Below are 13,474 nucleotides of genomic sequence, written 5' to 3' on the forward strand. Positions count from 1 at the left end.
TCTGCTAAATGACGTAAATGTGCCCTTGAGCAAGGCACTTAACCCTAATTGCTCCTGTAAGTCGCTCTGGATAAGAGCGTCTGCTAAATGACTAAAATGTAAATGTAAATGTATGGTACCACCACCACTTGACCCAGCTCTACTCTCCTCCTTCCTGGTACCACCACCACTTGACCCTGCTCTACTCTCCTCCCTCCTGGTACCACCACCACTTGACCCTGCTCTACTCTCCTCCCAGCCTCTGCCCCCTGAGTCCTAGTAGGCTGGACAACAGAACAAGTCAAAATTCACTGAAGGCTGTAAAACGGCCAAAGAACATTGGCTGAGCTGAAACACTATCCTGAGGCCAAAGCAAATGAATTGAAACGAACCATCACTGAGCCTCTTCTGACTGTAATGATCCTTAGAATTCAATTTTCCCTAAATGGCCCCAAAAAATGTCTACATTTTTATTTCACCACTACAATCTGTTCTAAGGACGAAACAGAAAAAAAATAAGTAAAAAAAACAACTGGTATAGAAAGTAAACATCCACACCTCGATGGTGCCAAGTGTGCTTATGTCTGCATTACCAGGAAGTAGGATTTTTTTTAAAACTTCTGACTATTTCTGGTCTAGCAATCGATGACAGCAGAGTACACTGCCCAACCTGATGTCATTAGAAAGATGAGATTATCCTGATTAAAATGGAGTCTGACTTGAAATATACCATTGTGAGTTATTTTGTGAAATAAAGAGACATACCTATAATTCCCCGAAAGGAAACAATGGGACGACCTCAGAGTTCCTGGAGTACATGTTGTTTTTGGGACGTTTTAACCACCAGCAATACGCTGCCCAAACTTACATCATTAGAAATAATAGGTTATCTTGATTAAAATGATGTAGAACTTCAAACCATTAAAATTAATACATATATTTGACAGAATTGGTGAAATAGACAGACATGTCCCTATTTCCCAAAACAATGGCAGTCTGAAAGTTCTAAGAGCAGTCTTTTATTTAACCAGCTGACCATTTATCTACGACCATTTGCCTTTTTGTGGATTGTTTATATTTAGTTTACATTTACATGTGAGTCATTTAGCAGACGCTGTTAATCTAGCGAATTAAGGTGGCTGGTTCGAATCCCCGAGCCGACTAGGTGAGAAATCTGTACCCTTGTACATCGACAGATTTAGGCACTTAACCCTAATCGTTCTGGATAAGAGCGTCTGCTAAATGACTCACATGTAAATGTAAACTAGGCCTCTGTGAAAGCGTGGCAATAACTTATTAACTTTACATTATTCACAGACAAACTCCTCTGAAGGCAGGCAGGCAGCACACTCCTGAAAACTAACTGCTCAGCAAAGCAAAGGCTCTTTTGAGAGCTACCAGATTTATATAAAAAAAGCTCATTTTCAGTGTGTGTCCAGTGTCTGTTTATATGTTAAGGGGGTGTTACTTTGGCAGATAATGTCACCCATCTAAATATATATATATATATATTATTTTTTATATAATTAACTAAATGTATGGTGTTTTTGGTTTATGTCAGTTTCATTGTTTGTTATGCTATGACTTGTTATTTTATGGTTGTAAGTGATCAAATGAACTAGAACATTTTATATTTAGCAATTTTGAGTAATTACTACTTTAGTAAGGATACACTTAGTAAGGACATACACTTTATTCAGTACTACTGCAGTTGCTAAATAATTCCACTAGATGGCAGCATAAAACCACGAATGACATTTCAGAAGATTAGTTTAGTTCTCTCCCTTGATACACCACCACTCCCCTCACAGGAAAACTCCTGCCTGAGCTTTTTACTGTCCCTTTCCACACTGCTAACGCAAGAGGAAGGACTGAAAAAACATTACTGTGAAGTAATATAATGATGATTCATGTTTATTATTACCTGTTTTTATGCTCATGTTTTAAAATTATACCTCATTACTATAACGATTATCAATAAGCGCGAACATTAATTCAGTCACCTCTGGTCGACAAAAATGTATTTTTCTAGTACATTCATTGTCAAATTCATCAACCAGCACAGAGCCACTCTGCCTTCTCGAACAAGTAGTAGATCGTAGTGGATCGATTTCATTTGAATGATCTCATATTCAAACAGCCTTAGTTCCTACTGTATCTATAATGATTTGTTTATCAGACAGTCACCAACAAGTAGTTCTGGTCTTACCTGTTTCTCAGTCCTCTCTGCTGCAGCTGACACTGTATCATGGCCTTTATGTTCATCCATTGTACACAGATAACAGATACACTGATGATCGGTACGACAGTAAACCTCCAGCAGTTTGTCATGATGAGAGCAGATCTTCTCCTGTAGTTGTGCGGTGGCTTTGACCAGCTTGTGCTTCTTGAAAGCAGGAGATTCATAGTGAGGTTGGAGGTGAGTCTCACAGTAAGAGGCCAGACACACCAGACAGGACATGAGGGCTTTCTGCTTTCTGGTCCCAGTGCAGACATCACACGCCACATCTCCAGGTCCAGCATAGCACAGAGCAGGAGGGGGAGCAGCCTGGAGTCCTGTCTTCTTCAGTTTCTCCACCACTTCAGCCAACACAGTGCTCCTGTTCAGAACAGGCCTTGGGTTAAAGGTCTGTCTGCACTGTGGACAGCTGTAGACACCATTCAGATCATCCTGATCCCAGCTTTCTTTAATACAGTAGCTGTGTCCACAGGCAGTAGTCACCGGATCCTTCAGTAGATCCAGACAGATGGAGCAACAGAACAGTTCCTGATTCTCTGCCATTTTGGTGCTCTCTCCCATAGGTTAAGCAATGGCAGTGTCAAAGATAACTTTCTGTTCAGTGTCAAAGATGACTTTCTGTTTCATGGAACTCTACACCAGAGGACAGGGAAGGGCTTCCTACTTGACTGTGTACTCTGTATGTAGAGGGGGTGTGGTTTCTTTGATAAGGAAGTGTGACAGAGTGTTGGGTAGTAGCCAGAGATGTTCAGTATTTCTCTTACATCTATTTGAAATACGTATTTTGATGACTTCTGAGTATTTTGTCATTTGAATCACACTGGGCTGAACTAAACTTTTCAAAATACTAAATACTTTTCTATACAATTTTTTTTATTGTGATTCACATTTTGCATTAATTGAAAGTCGCTCTGGATAATAGTGTCTGCTAAATGATTACAATGTAAATGTAAATGCAAAAATTAATAATTGCAATCACTGAAAAACTCAATTTAAAGGGATTCTTCGGGATTTAGGCAATTAAGCCCTTTATTTATTTCCTCAGAGTCAGATGAACTCATGGACACCATTGTAATGTCTCTGCATCCTGTATGAAGGAAGTTTGTAGTAGTTTTGGGAGCCAATGCCAACTAGCATTAGCGCAATGACTGGAAGTCTATGGCATGCTAGCAGTTACTATAGACTTCATAGCGCTAATGCTAGTTAGAAACTTCCTTCAAACGGTAGAGACAAATAAATGGTTCCATTCATTCATTGATTTTTAGAACATTTTCAGGTCATTGTTTGTTTTCAGTGGAAAGTCCAAATACATTATTTTTCAGATGTTGGGGGTAAAACTGGCAAATCTATAATGTTTATTTATGCTCCATAAAGTTGTCCTAGAATCTGTTGTTACCCTGACCTCTCCCACAGATTCCATCAGGTTACTACATTCAGACCATGAACTCTAACCTGCACCTGAACAGCTTCCTCCTGCCCATCGGTGCCATGAACATCATCGTGGTCCCCTGTAGCTCAGCTGGTAGAGCACGGCGCTTGTAACGCCAAGGTAGTGGGTTCGATCCCCGGGACCACCCATACACAAAAAATGTATGCACGCACGACTGTAAGTCGCTTTGGATAAAAGCGTCTGCTAAATGGCATATTATTATTATTATCATCCTACCTCTGCTGCTGCTGGCCCCTCTCATGGAGTGTGTCACCTCCTGCTACCTGTCCATGGAGAAAACACCCTTCTCCCCCGCCAGAGTCATCAGTAAGCACACACACACACGGCACAGATACACACACAAACACACACACAGAGAAAGACACACACACACACACACACACACACACACACCCTACTGGTGTACCTGCCCCCTACTGGTGTATTAGAGACAGACAAGAGACGTTTGAACCAAATGAATGCTTCTTTCTCTTCCCAGTCTTCCTCTCTTCTCTGTTCCAGGCTCTGTGATCTCCTTCCACCTGACACCCAGTCATATCAGAGGCATCTCCCTGCACTTCCTCCCCCTGTGGATATACTGCTACATAGATGACTGGAAATAGCTGATTCATTGTGTCAATCAATTCAAAAACAGAGCAATTCCAATGTCATGATGATGAGTTTTATTTTGAAAGATCACATTGATTCAGAATACAGAATTGTTTGTATTCATACATGTACATGGGTGATTTAAATATTCTCATCTGATCATAAATGGATCAACAATGATCCCAGTTTCTGATTTGACTGGTTTGCCAGTACTACAGTTTACATCAAGAGAAAAAGAGACACATTTACAGAGGATTGCAACAGCCAAGAGGTGATCAGGTAGACAGTAAAAGTCTGAAGCCTGAGTGTCAGTCTGTATGTGCCATCATGCCATCTGTTTAGCAAGACCACTAACATATCTGGGACCAGGCTACAAAGAATGTGCTATGTCTAAAGATGTATTTTCTTACAATAATGTTAAAAAAGGGGAATTGAACCAGATCATAGCCCTATTCGAAAACTGTTACAGTTTTTTACAATCGCTTTGGCACTCATTTAAGAACCTTGACGTCATTTTTCAGGCAGAGGCAAAATTCTGACTGACCAACAAGAGCAGGCTGTGGTCGATTTGGTTCGGCCTAGAAATGATATTCGCCTTACAGAAAATCGGCAGCATATCTTAGACAATGAAGATATGTTTAACAATGTGGAATCCATAAGTTTGCCGACCATTGCACGCATGCTGAAAAGGCACCAGGTGTCTTTAAAACAACTATACCGTGTGCCTTTTGAAAGAAATGCAGACAGAGTGAAGCAAATGAGGACTGAGTATGTTCAGGTATGTTAAGTTTCAAGATGGTTGTTGTAATAAAATTCCCTAATACAGTTTTTTACAATCACTTTGGCACTAATTTCAGAACCTTGACGTCATTTTTCAAAACTCTAGACACAAAACTGAAAACGATCATCACTTGTAACACAGGCTGTCCAAAGTTCAAAACATTGCATTGTGCATTCATATCTTTAAAGAAATCTTGCACTTGCACAATCATTGGTTCAAAAAACAAATGTATTGTGTAATACCAATGAAACGCTAATTTAGATCACCCACACACAAGCAACCGATAGTTTCACTGTGTCATTGTTCGTACGATCATTAAATATTGTAGTACAAAACAGGTGATACATGTTTCATTATGGTACTACATGTAAATACATCCCTGTAAAAGTACTGCAGTAGTAGAGAGAATACTACAGACACAGTGGAATCATTGAACAAAATCTGAAATATATTGATGAAAAACAATACAGTACTGTAAAACATCAAATGCAGTGTTCCTCATCTTGCTTGCTTATACTGTAAAAAGCAAAACATAGGAGTGATTACTGTACTTCTACATTTTCATCAACTCTGTCTTGTGGATTTGGCCACAGGTTCTCATCTACATCACAATGGATGCTTTCATTAGCCAAACATCTTGGAAAAAACCTTCGGGCATGGCGAATCCAGGCCTGACACTGGTCTGCCGTGACGTCATTGCATGCGTCATCCATGGCCTGGAGAAGAGTGACTTGTTCATGAGGGCGCCTATCATAAACCTTCCATCTCCATGTGGAGAGAAATTCCTCAATCGGGTTAAGGAAAGGAGAGTATGGGGGTAAATACAGGGTGGTATGTGCATGGGCCTGAAACCATGCTTGCACCACATGAGCATGGTGGAACCTGACATTATCCCACACAATGACATAGGTCACACCATCAGCTCTACAGACCTGATCGAGCTCATCAAGGAAGGTTACAAGGAGAGCTTCATTATATGATCCAATACGAGGTCTGCGTCCCACCACACCATCTTCTGATATAGCCGCACACATGGTAACGTTGGCCCCACGTTGTCCAGGTACTTGGATGGTTGCCTGCTGGCCAATGAAATTCCGACCTCTTCTCATTGTCTTGGCCAGGTTAAAGCCTGCCTCATACAAATATATGAATTTGTGATGGTTGTCATCAGCATCCAGCTCCATCACCCTCTAAAAATACATTTTGGAAAGAGATTTACTGATTACTGTACAATGTAGAATTACAGTTTTTTACAATCAATTTGGCACTAATTTCAGAACCTTGACGTCATTTTTCAAAACTCTAGACACAAAACTCACCATCAATGATCAAAATGCACTTTTTTCAAAACTCTAACACTTTTTTCAATTGCTTGGATACAATACACATAAAACTAAGATCATTTGTTCATTTAACAAAAGTCACCTGTTCAATATGACACAACTTAACATCAAAGTACTACTATTTCAAAAGGCAATTCACACATTACATTTCAGATGAGTGTCTATTCATTTCATTACAATTATCCAACTATCAATTGATACAACTGCTCAAAATGATAAGTAACTGTTGCATTGCTCTTAATGCATAGTTGTATGGAAACAGACAAACAATATTCCATGTTTAGATCATGAAAGTTTCAAAGTAACGAGATTCATTGTCACCAATTAGCGTGGAGCATGAACCAATTAGACTACATTATCTATGGATGTAATATTTCATCATCATTCTTTATCAGACACCGTTTCTATGGTCCCCTTGTAACCTTCCTTGATGAGCTCGATCAGGTCTGTAGAGCTGATGGTGTGACCTATGTCATTGTGTGGGATAATGTCAGGTTCCACCATGCTCATATGGTGCAAGCTTGGTTTCAGGCCCATGCACAATTTACCACCCTGTATTTACCCGCATACTCTCCTTTCCTTAACCCGATTGAGGAATTTTTCTCCACATGGAGATGGAAGGTTTATGATAGGCGCCCTCATGAACAAGTCACTCTTCTCCAGGCCATGGATGAGGCATGCAATGACATCACAGCAGACCAGTGTCAGGCCTGGATTCGCCATGGCCAAAGGTTTTTTCCAAGATGTTTGGCTAATGAAAGCATCCATTGTGATGTAGATGAGAACCTGTGGCCAAAACCACAAGACAGAGTTGATGAAAATATAGAAGTACAGTAATCACTCCTGTGTTTTGCTTTTTACAGTACAAGCAAGCAAGTTGAGGAACACTGCATTTGATGTTTTACAGTACTTGTCACAAACTGGGCTTGAACTCAGGTCTCAGATGTGGAGAGTTGGGTGTTCTACCCCTTAGCCACAGAGGAGGTATAGTTGGACCCAAACGAAACACCCAAGGCAATACTCCAGGCAAAGTAGATGTAATATAAAAAAAAGGTTCTTTGCACTTCAAAAATAATCCAACAAAAGTTCTTCTCAGAAAGAGGTATACTAACAGAGGTACAGTAAACAAAACAGGAGGAAAAACAAAATAACTCCACGAGGGGAGAAAAACAAAATAAAGATAACTTAGAAAAGCTTACTCGGAAAGACTCTGTGGGACACAGCAGGAGACACATAGCCAGGACTCAAAAACCAAGTGAGGAACAAGGGGAAAAAACACAGCTAAAATACTCTAGGGGAAACAAGGCACAGGTCACCTGGATAAAGCTAATAAGGACACACGAGGAAGAACTAAGGCAGAGGGGAACACAGATGACCTCTAGAGGCCCGGAGACAAACAGGAGGCAGGAAGCTGACAGGACCCCCTCCTCTAGGAACGACTCCTGACGTTCCTTCCAGAACACCCTGGCCTCAGGGTGCGAAACTCTCGGATCAAACCTGGGTCCAGGATGTCCTTGGCTGGAACCCAGGAGCGCTCCTCTGGCCCGTAGCCCTCCCAGTCCACCAGATACTGCAGAGAGTTCTGGACCCTCCGGGAGTCCAGTATCCGGCGCACTGTGTAGGCTGGCTGGCCGTCAATGATCCTGGGAGGTGGCGGGGGTCTGCGTGGGGGGGCAAAGGGAGAAGACAAGACAGGTTTTAGTAGTGAAACATGGAAAGTGGGGTTAATTCTAAGGGAGCGAGGGAGAACCAAACGATAAGAAACAGGGTTAACTTTCCTTGCTATGCGGAAAGGGCCGATGTATTTCTGGGAAAGCTTCTTGGATTCGACCCGGAGGTGCAGGTTCTTAGTGGCCAACCAAACTCTCTGACCAGCTCGGAAACTAGGGGCCGTCCGGCGGCGGCGATTAGCCTGACTTTGGTATCTCTGGGAGGTCCGAAGGAGGGTACGCCTGGCCTTCTTCCAGGTCTGCCTACAGCGTTGGACAAAGCGCTGGGCCGAGGGAACACCAACTTGCGCCTCTTCCTCTGGAAATAATGGAGGGGTGTATCCGAACTGGCATTCGAAGGGGGACAATCCGGTGGCTGAGGACTGGAGGGTGTTGTGGGCATATTCAGCCCAAATGATATAGGTGGCCCAAGACGTGGGATTACTGGCCGCCATACACCGCAGGGTGGTCTCCAGATCCTGATTAATCCGTTCCGTTTGGCCATTAGACTCTGGATGGAACCCAGACGATAGGCTGGCTGTGGCCCCAATAAGCCTGCAGAAGGCCCCCCAAAACCGGGACGAGAATTGGGGACCTCGGTCGGAGACAACGTCCAGGGGAATTCCAAATATCCGGAAGACATGGTTCATGAGGAGCTCAGCAGTCTCCTTGGCCGAGGGCAGCTTGGGCAGGGGAATAAACCGGGCAGCCTTAGAGAACCGGTCTACAACCACTAGGATGACTGTGTTGCCCTGGGATGGAGGAAGTCCCGTAACAAAGTCCAGAGAAAGGTGTGACCATGGCCTGCGAGGAACAGGTAAGGGATGGAGCAGTCCCTGGGGTCGCTGACGTGTCGACTTTCCCTGGTTGCACACAGGGCAGGCCTCAACATAGACCTGCACGTCCTTCTTGATGGACGGCCACCAAAACCGCCGCTGGAGGAATTCCAGTGTGCGAGCACTACCTGGATGGCATGTCAAGGGCGACTCATGACCCCACTGCAAGACGCGGGCCCGAACAGAGAGAGGAACGTACAGGCGTCCGGCAGGACCACCGCCTGGATCGGGCTCATGGACAAGGGCCTCTCGTACCCCTCTTTCTAGTTCCCACTGAAGAGGTGCGACGATCCTAGACCTCGGAATAATCGATGCCAAGGGCTTCTCTTGTATCTCGGGAGAATAGGCTCGAGACAGGGCATCCGGCTTGACGTTCTTGGTGCCAGGTCTGTAAGACAGGAGAAACTGGAATCGATAAAAAAAAAGGGACCATCGTGCTTGCCGAGGGTTCATCCGCTTTGCCTGTTGGAGATATTCCAGGTTCTTGTGGTCTGTGAGAACCTGGAAAGGATGCTGAGCCCCCTCAAGCCAATGGCGCCACTCTTCCAAGGCCAGTTTTACCGCAAGCAACTCTCGATCCCCCACGTGGTAGTTGCGCTCGGCCTCAGACAGGCGGCGAGACATGAAGGCACAAGGGTGTAATCTCCCATCCTCACCCCTCTGTGACAGGACGGCTCCCACCCCCACCTCTGAGGCGTCCACCTCCACCACGAAAGGTCTCTCTGGGTCAGGGATCACCAGAATCGGAGCAGAAGTGAAGCAGCGCTTGAGATCCTCGAAGGCCCCTGCTGCTTCCGGACCCCAGTGAATCTTGGTCCCTCCTCCCTTGGTAAGCGTCGTCAAGGGGGATACCACAGAGCTGAAATTCTTAATGAACTTCCGATAGAAGTTAGAAAAGCCAATGAACCGTTGAACCTCCTTGACCGTGGCAGGTGTGGGCCAGCTGTGGACCGCTTTGACCTTCTTGGGATCCATCTCTAGGTGGCCGGGAGTGACAATAAACCCGAGAAACTGAGTCTGGGAAACATTAAATTCACACTTCTCAGGTTTAACGTAGAGGTGATTGTCAAGGAGCCTCTGGAGAACCCTGCTAACATGCCCCTCATGCTCCTTCAGTGACCTCGAGAAGATGAGGATATCGTCCAGGTACACGAAGACGAACAGATTAAGCATATCCCGGAGAACATCATTAATCAGGGCTTGGAATACTGCGGGGGCATTGGTGAGCCCGAACGGCATCACCCGATATTCATAGTGCCCCGTGGGCGTGTTGAATGCCGTCTTCCATTCGTCTCCTTGCCGGATCCGCACGAGATGGTAAGCATTGCGGAGATCCAGTTTAGTAAAAATGGAAGCCCCTTGAAGCAGCTCAAAAGCAGTGGCCATGAGAGGAAGGGGGTATCGATTCCGAACCCTGATCTTGTTGAGTCCCCGGTAATCGATACAAGGCCTAAGACCCCCGTCTTTCTTTTCAACAAAAAAGAAGCCCGCCCCAGCCGGGGAAGTAGAGGCACAGATGATGCCGGCTGCCAAGGACTCCTTAATATAGGTGTCCATAGCTGAGTGCTCGGGGGAGGATAAGGAAAAGATCCGACCTCTAGGAGGGCAGCAACCAGGGAGTAGATCAATGGCACAGTCATACGTGCGGTGAGGCGGTAAGGAAGTAGCCCGGGACTTGCTGAACACTGCCTTGAACCGATGGTAAACACTGGGGACTCGGGAGACGTCAACAGACTCTTGAAACTGGGTACTAGGGGCTGAGGGACTCTGAAGCATGCAGGTGAGTTGGCAAGTGGGACCCCAGCTTAGAATGGTGCCAGTAGGCCAGTCGATCTGGGGATTATGTCTGCATAGCCAAGGGTGACCCAGGATAATAGGATACTCGGGGGAGTCAATGAGATAGAAGGTCTCCTCCTGCTGGTGTTGAAAGATGGTAAGTCGCAGGGACTGAGTCGCCTCTGTAACCTTTCCTGGTTCCAGAGGTCTGCCATCTAAGGCTGTAACTGCCTGGGGTTGAGGAAGTAGTTGGGTAGGGATCTTAAGTTCCTTAGCCAAGGTTAAATCCAGGAAATCACCTGCGGCACCGGAATCGATCATAGCCTGGACCCGATGCTGGTGGCCCTCCCAGGACAGAGTGGCTGGAATAGCTAGGACAGCGTTAGTAGGAGGAGCTCTAATTTTCCCCATCACAGCCCTCCTGTAGCTAGGCGGGGACAGGCGTTTCCCGAAAGCTCGGGGCAAGTGGAGCGGAAGTGGCCGGCAACCCCGCAGTAGAGGCACCGACGCTCCCTCATGCGACGTTCCCTTTCGTTGGGAGAAAGCCTGGAACGGCCTAACTGCATGTTCTCCGGGGAATCCTGGAGCAGTTCAGGAGCCGGGGAAGCTCTGAATGACGGAGCCCAAACAGGAGAAACAGAGCTGCTCAGAGGAACTTGGGACTGAGACACCTGGCGGCGAGCCGTTCTCCGCTCTCTTAGACGATTGTCCAGGCGGATGGCCAAGGCTATGAGGGACTCGAGATCCCCAGCTGGTTCTCGGGTGGCTAACTCATCTTGAAGGGGCTCAGATAACCCTCCCTGAAAACAGACCCTCAGCGCTTCATCATTCCATCCGCTCCTTGCTGCTATGGTCCGGAATTCAATGGCAAAATCTGCCGTGCTTTGGGGACCCTGACGGAGAGACAGTAGGCACTTGGAAGCTTCCCGCCCACTGACAGGATGATCGAACACCCGCTTGAACTCTTCTACAAATGCAGCGTAGGAGTCACAACAGGCCTCCTGGGACTGCCACACCGCAGAGGCCCAGGAGAGCGCCTTGTCTGAAAGAAGGGTAATGATGTAGGCAATCTTGGAACGGTCTGTGGGAAAAATTGAGGGTTGGAGCTCGAAGGTGAGGGAGCATTGGGTGAGGAAACCCTGGCAAGAGCTTGGATCCCCAGAAAAGGGCTTGGGAGGTGGTAGTCGGGGCTCCGCCACTGGAGAAGGCCTGTAGTCACTGGGGGGTGACCTGGAGGAAGGGGAAGGACCAGGGAGGCGTTCAAAGAGCTGGCGGAGGGAACTCATCATATCGGCCAGGAGTTGAGAATGACTAGCCATCAGCTCTTCTTGTCGGCTGAGAACGGCTTCATGGCGCTGGAAAGATGCCTCATGTCGAGCGATCACCGCCAACAGGTCCTTGGAACTGAGTGTTTCTGAGTCCATGATTGACTTGGTTTTTCTGTCACAAACTGGGCTTGAACTCAGGTCTCAGATGTGGAGAGTTGGGTGTTCTACCCCTTAGCCACAGAGGAGGTATAGTTGGACCCAAACGAAACACCCAAGGCAATACTCCAGGCAAAGTAGATTTAATATAAAAAAAAGGTTATTTGCACTTCAAAAATAATCCAACAAAAGTTATTCTCAGAAAGAGGTATACTAACAGAGGTACAGTAAACAAAACAGGAGGAAAAACAAAATAACTCCACGAGGGGAGAAAAACAAAATAAAGATAACTTAGAAAAGCTTACTCGGAAAGACTCTGTGGGACACAGCAGGAGACACATAGCCAGGACTCAAAAACCAAGTGAGGAACAAGGGGAAAAAACACAGCTAAAATACTCTAGGGGAAACAAAGCACAGGTGACCTGGATAAAGCTAATAAGGACACACGAGGAAGAACTAAGGCAGAGGGGAACACAGATGACCTCTAGAGGCCCGGAGACAAACAGGAGGCAGGAAGCTGACAGTACTGTATTGTTTTTCATCAATATATTTCAGATTTTGTTCAATGATTCCACTGTGTCTGTAGTATTCTCTCTACTACTGCAGTACTTTTACAGGGATGTATTTACATGTAGTACCATAATGAAACATGTATCACCTGTTTTGTACTACAATATTTAATGATCGTACGAACAATGACACAGTGAAACTATCGGTTGCTTGTGTGTGGGTGATTTAAATTAACGTTTCATTGGTATTTCACAATAAAAAAAAAATTTAACCAATGATTGTGCAGTGCAAGATTTCTTTAAAGATATGAATGCACAATGCAATGTTTTGAACATTGGACAGCCTGTGTTACAAGTGATGACCGTTTTGAGTTTTGTGTCTAGAGTTTTGAAAAATTACGTCAAGGTTCTGAAATTAGTGCCAAAGTGATTGTAAAAAACTGTATTAGGGAATTTTATTACAACAGCCATCTTGAAACTGAACATACCTGAACATACTCAGTCCTCATTTGCTTCACTCTGTCTGCATTTCTTTCAAAAGGTACACGGTATAGTTGTTTTAAAGACACCTGGTGCCTTTTCAGCATGTGTGCAATGGTCGGCAAACGTATGGATTCCACATTGTTAAACATGTCTTCATTGTCTAAGATATGCTGCCGATTTTCTGTAAGGCGAATATCATTTCTGGCCCGAAACAAATCGACCACAGCCTGCTCTTGTTGGTCAGTCAGAATTTTGCCTCTGCCTCCCCTATTTGGCCTAGTCTCAATTCTACAGGGAACATTACAGTAAGAAGACACTTGGTCACATCACCTACTCTGTGATACACATTGGTATGCA

General features: G+C 45.2%; 1 protein-coding gene across 1 annotated transcript; it reads right to left on the minus strand.

Annotated features, from left to right (window-relative positions):
- Positions 1-460: 460 nt before the first annotated feature.
- Positions 461-2,771, minus strand: LOC311113833 (E3 ubiquitin/ISG15 ligase TRIM25-like; the record flags this gene model as incomplete). The annotated part of the gene is made up of 2 exons (XM_084189128.1): positions 2,189-2,771; positions 461-472 (listed from the first exon to the last, which is right to left on the minus strand). Exons 1-2 carry the CDS (start codon positions 2,759-2,761, stop codon positions 461-463), a joined length of 585 nt encoding a protein of 194 aa, XP_084045254.1. The 5' UTR covers positions 2,762-2,771.
- Between the last annotated feature and the right edge of the window lie 10,703 nt (positions 2,772-13,474).

This window comes from Coregonus lavaretus (assembly GCF_964263955.1).
Source record: "Coregonus lavaretus genome assembly, contig: HAP1_SCAFFOLD_502, whole genome shotgun sequence".
NCBI classification, from domain to species: Eukaryota; Metazoa; Chordata; class Actinopteri; order Salmoniformes; family Salmonidae; genus Coregonus; species Coregonus lavaretus.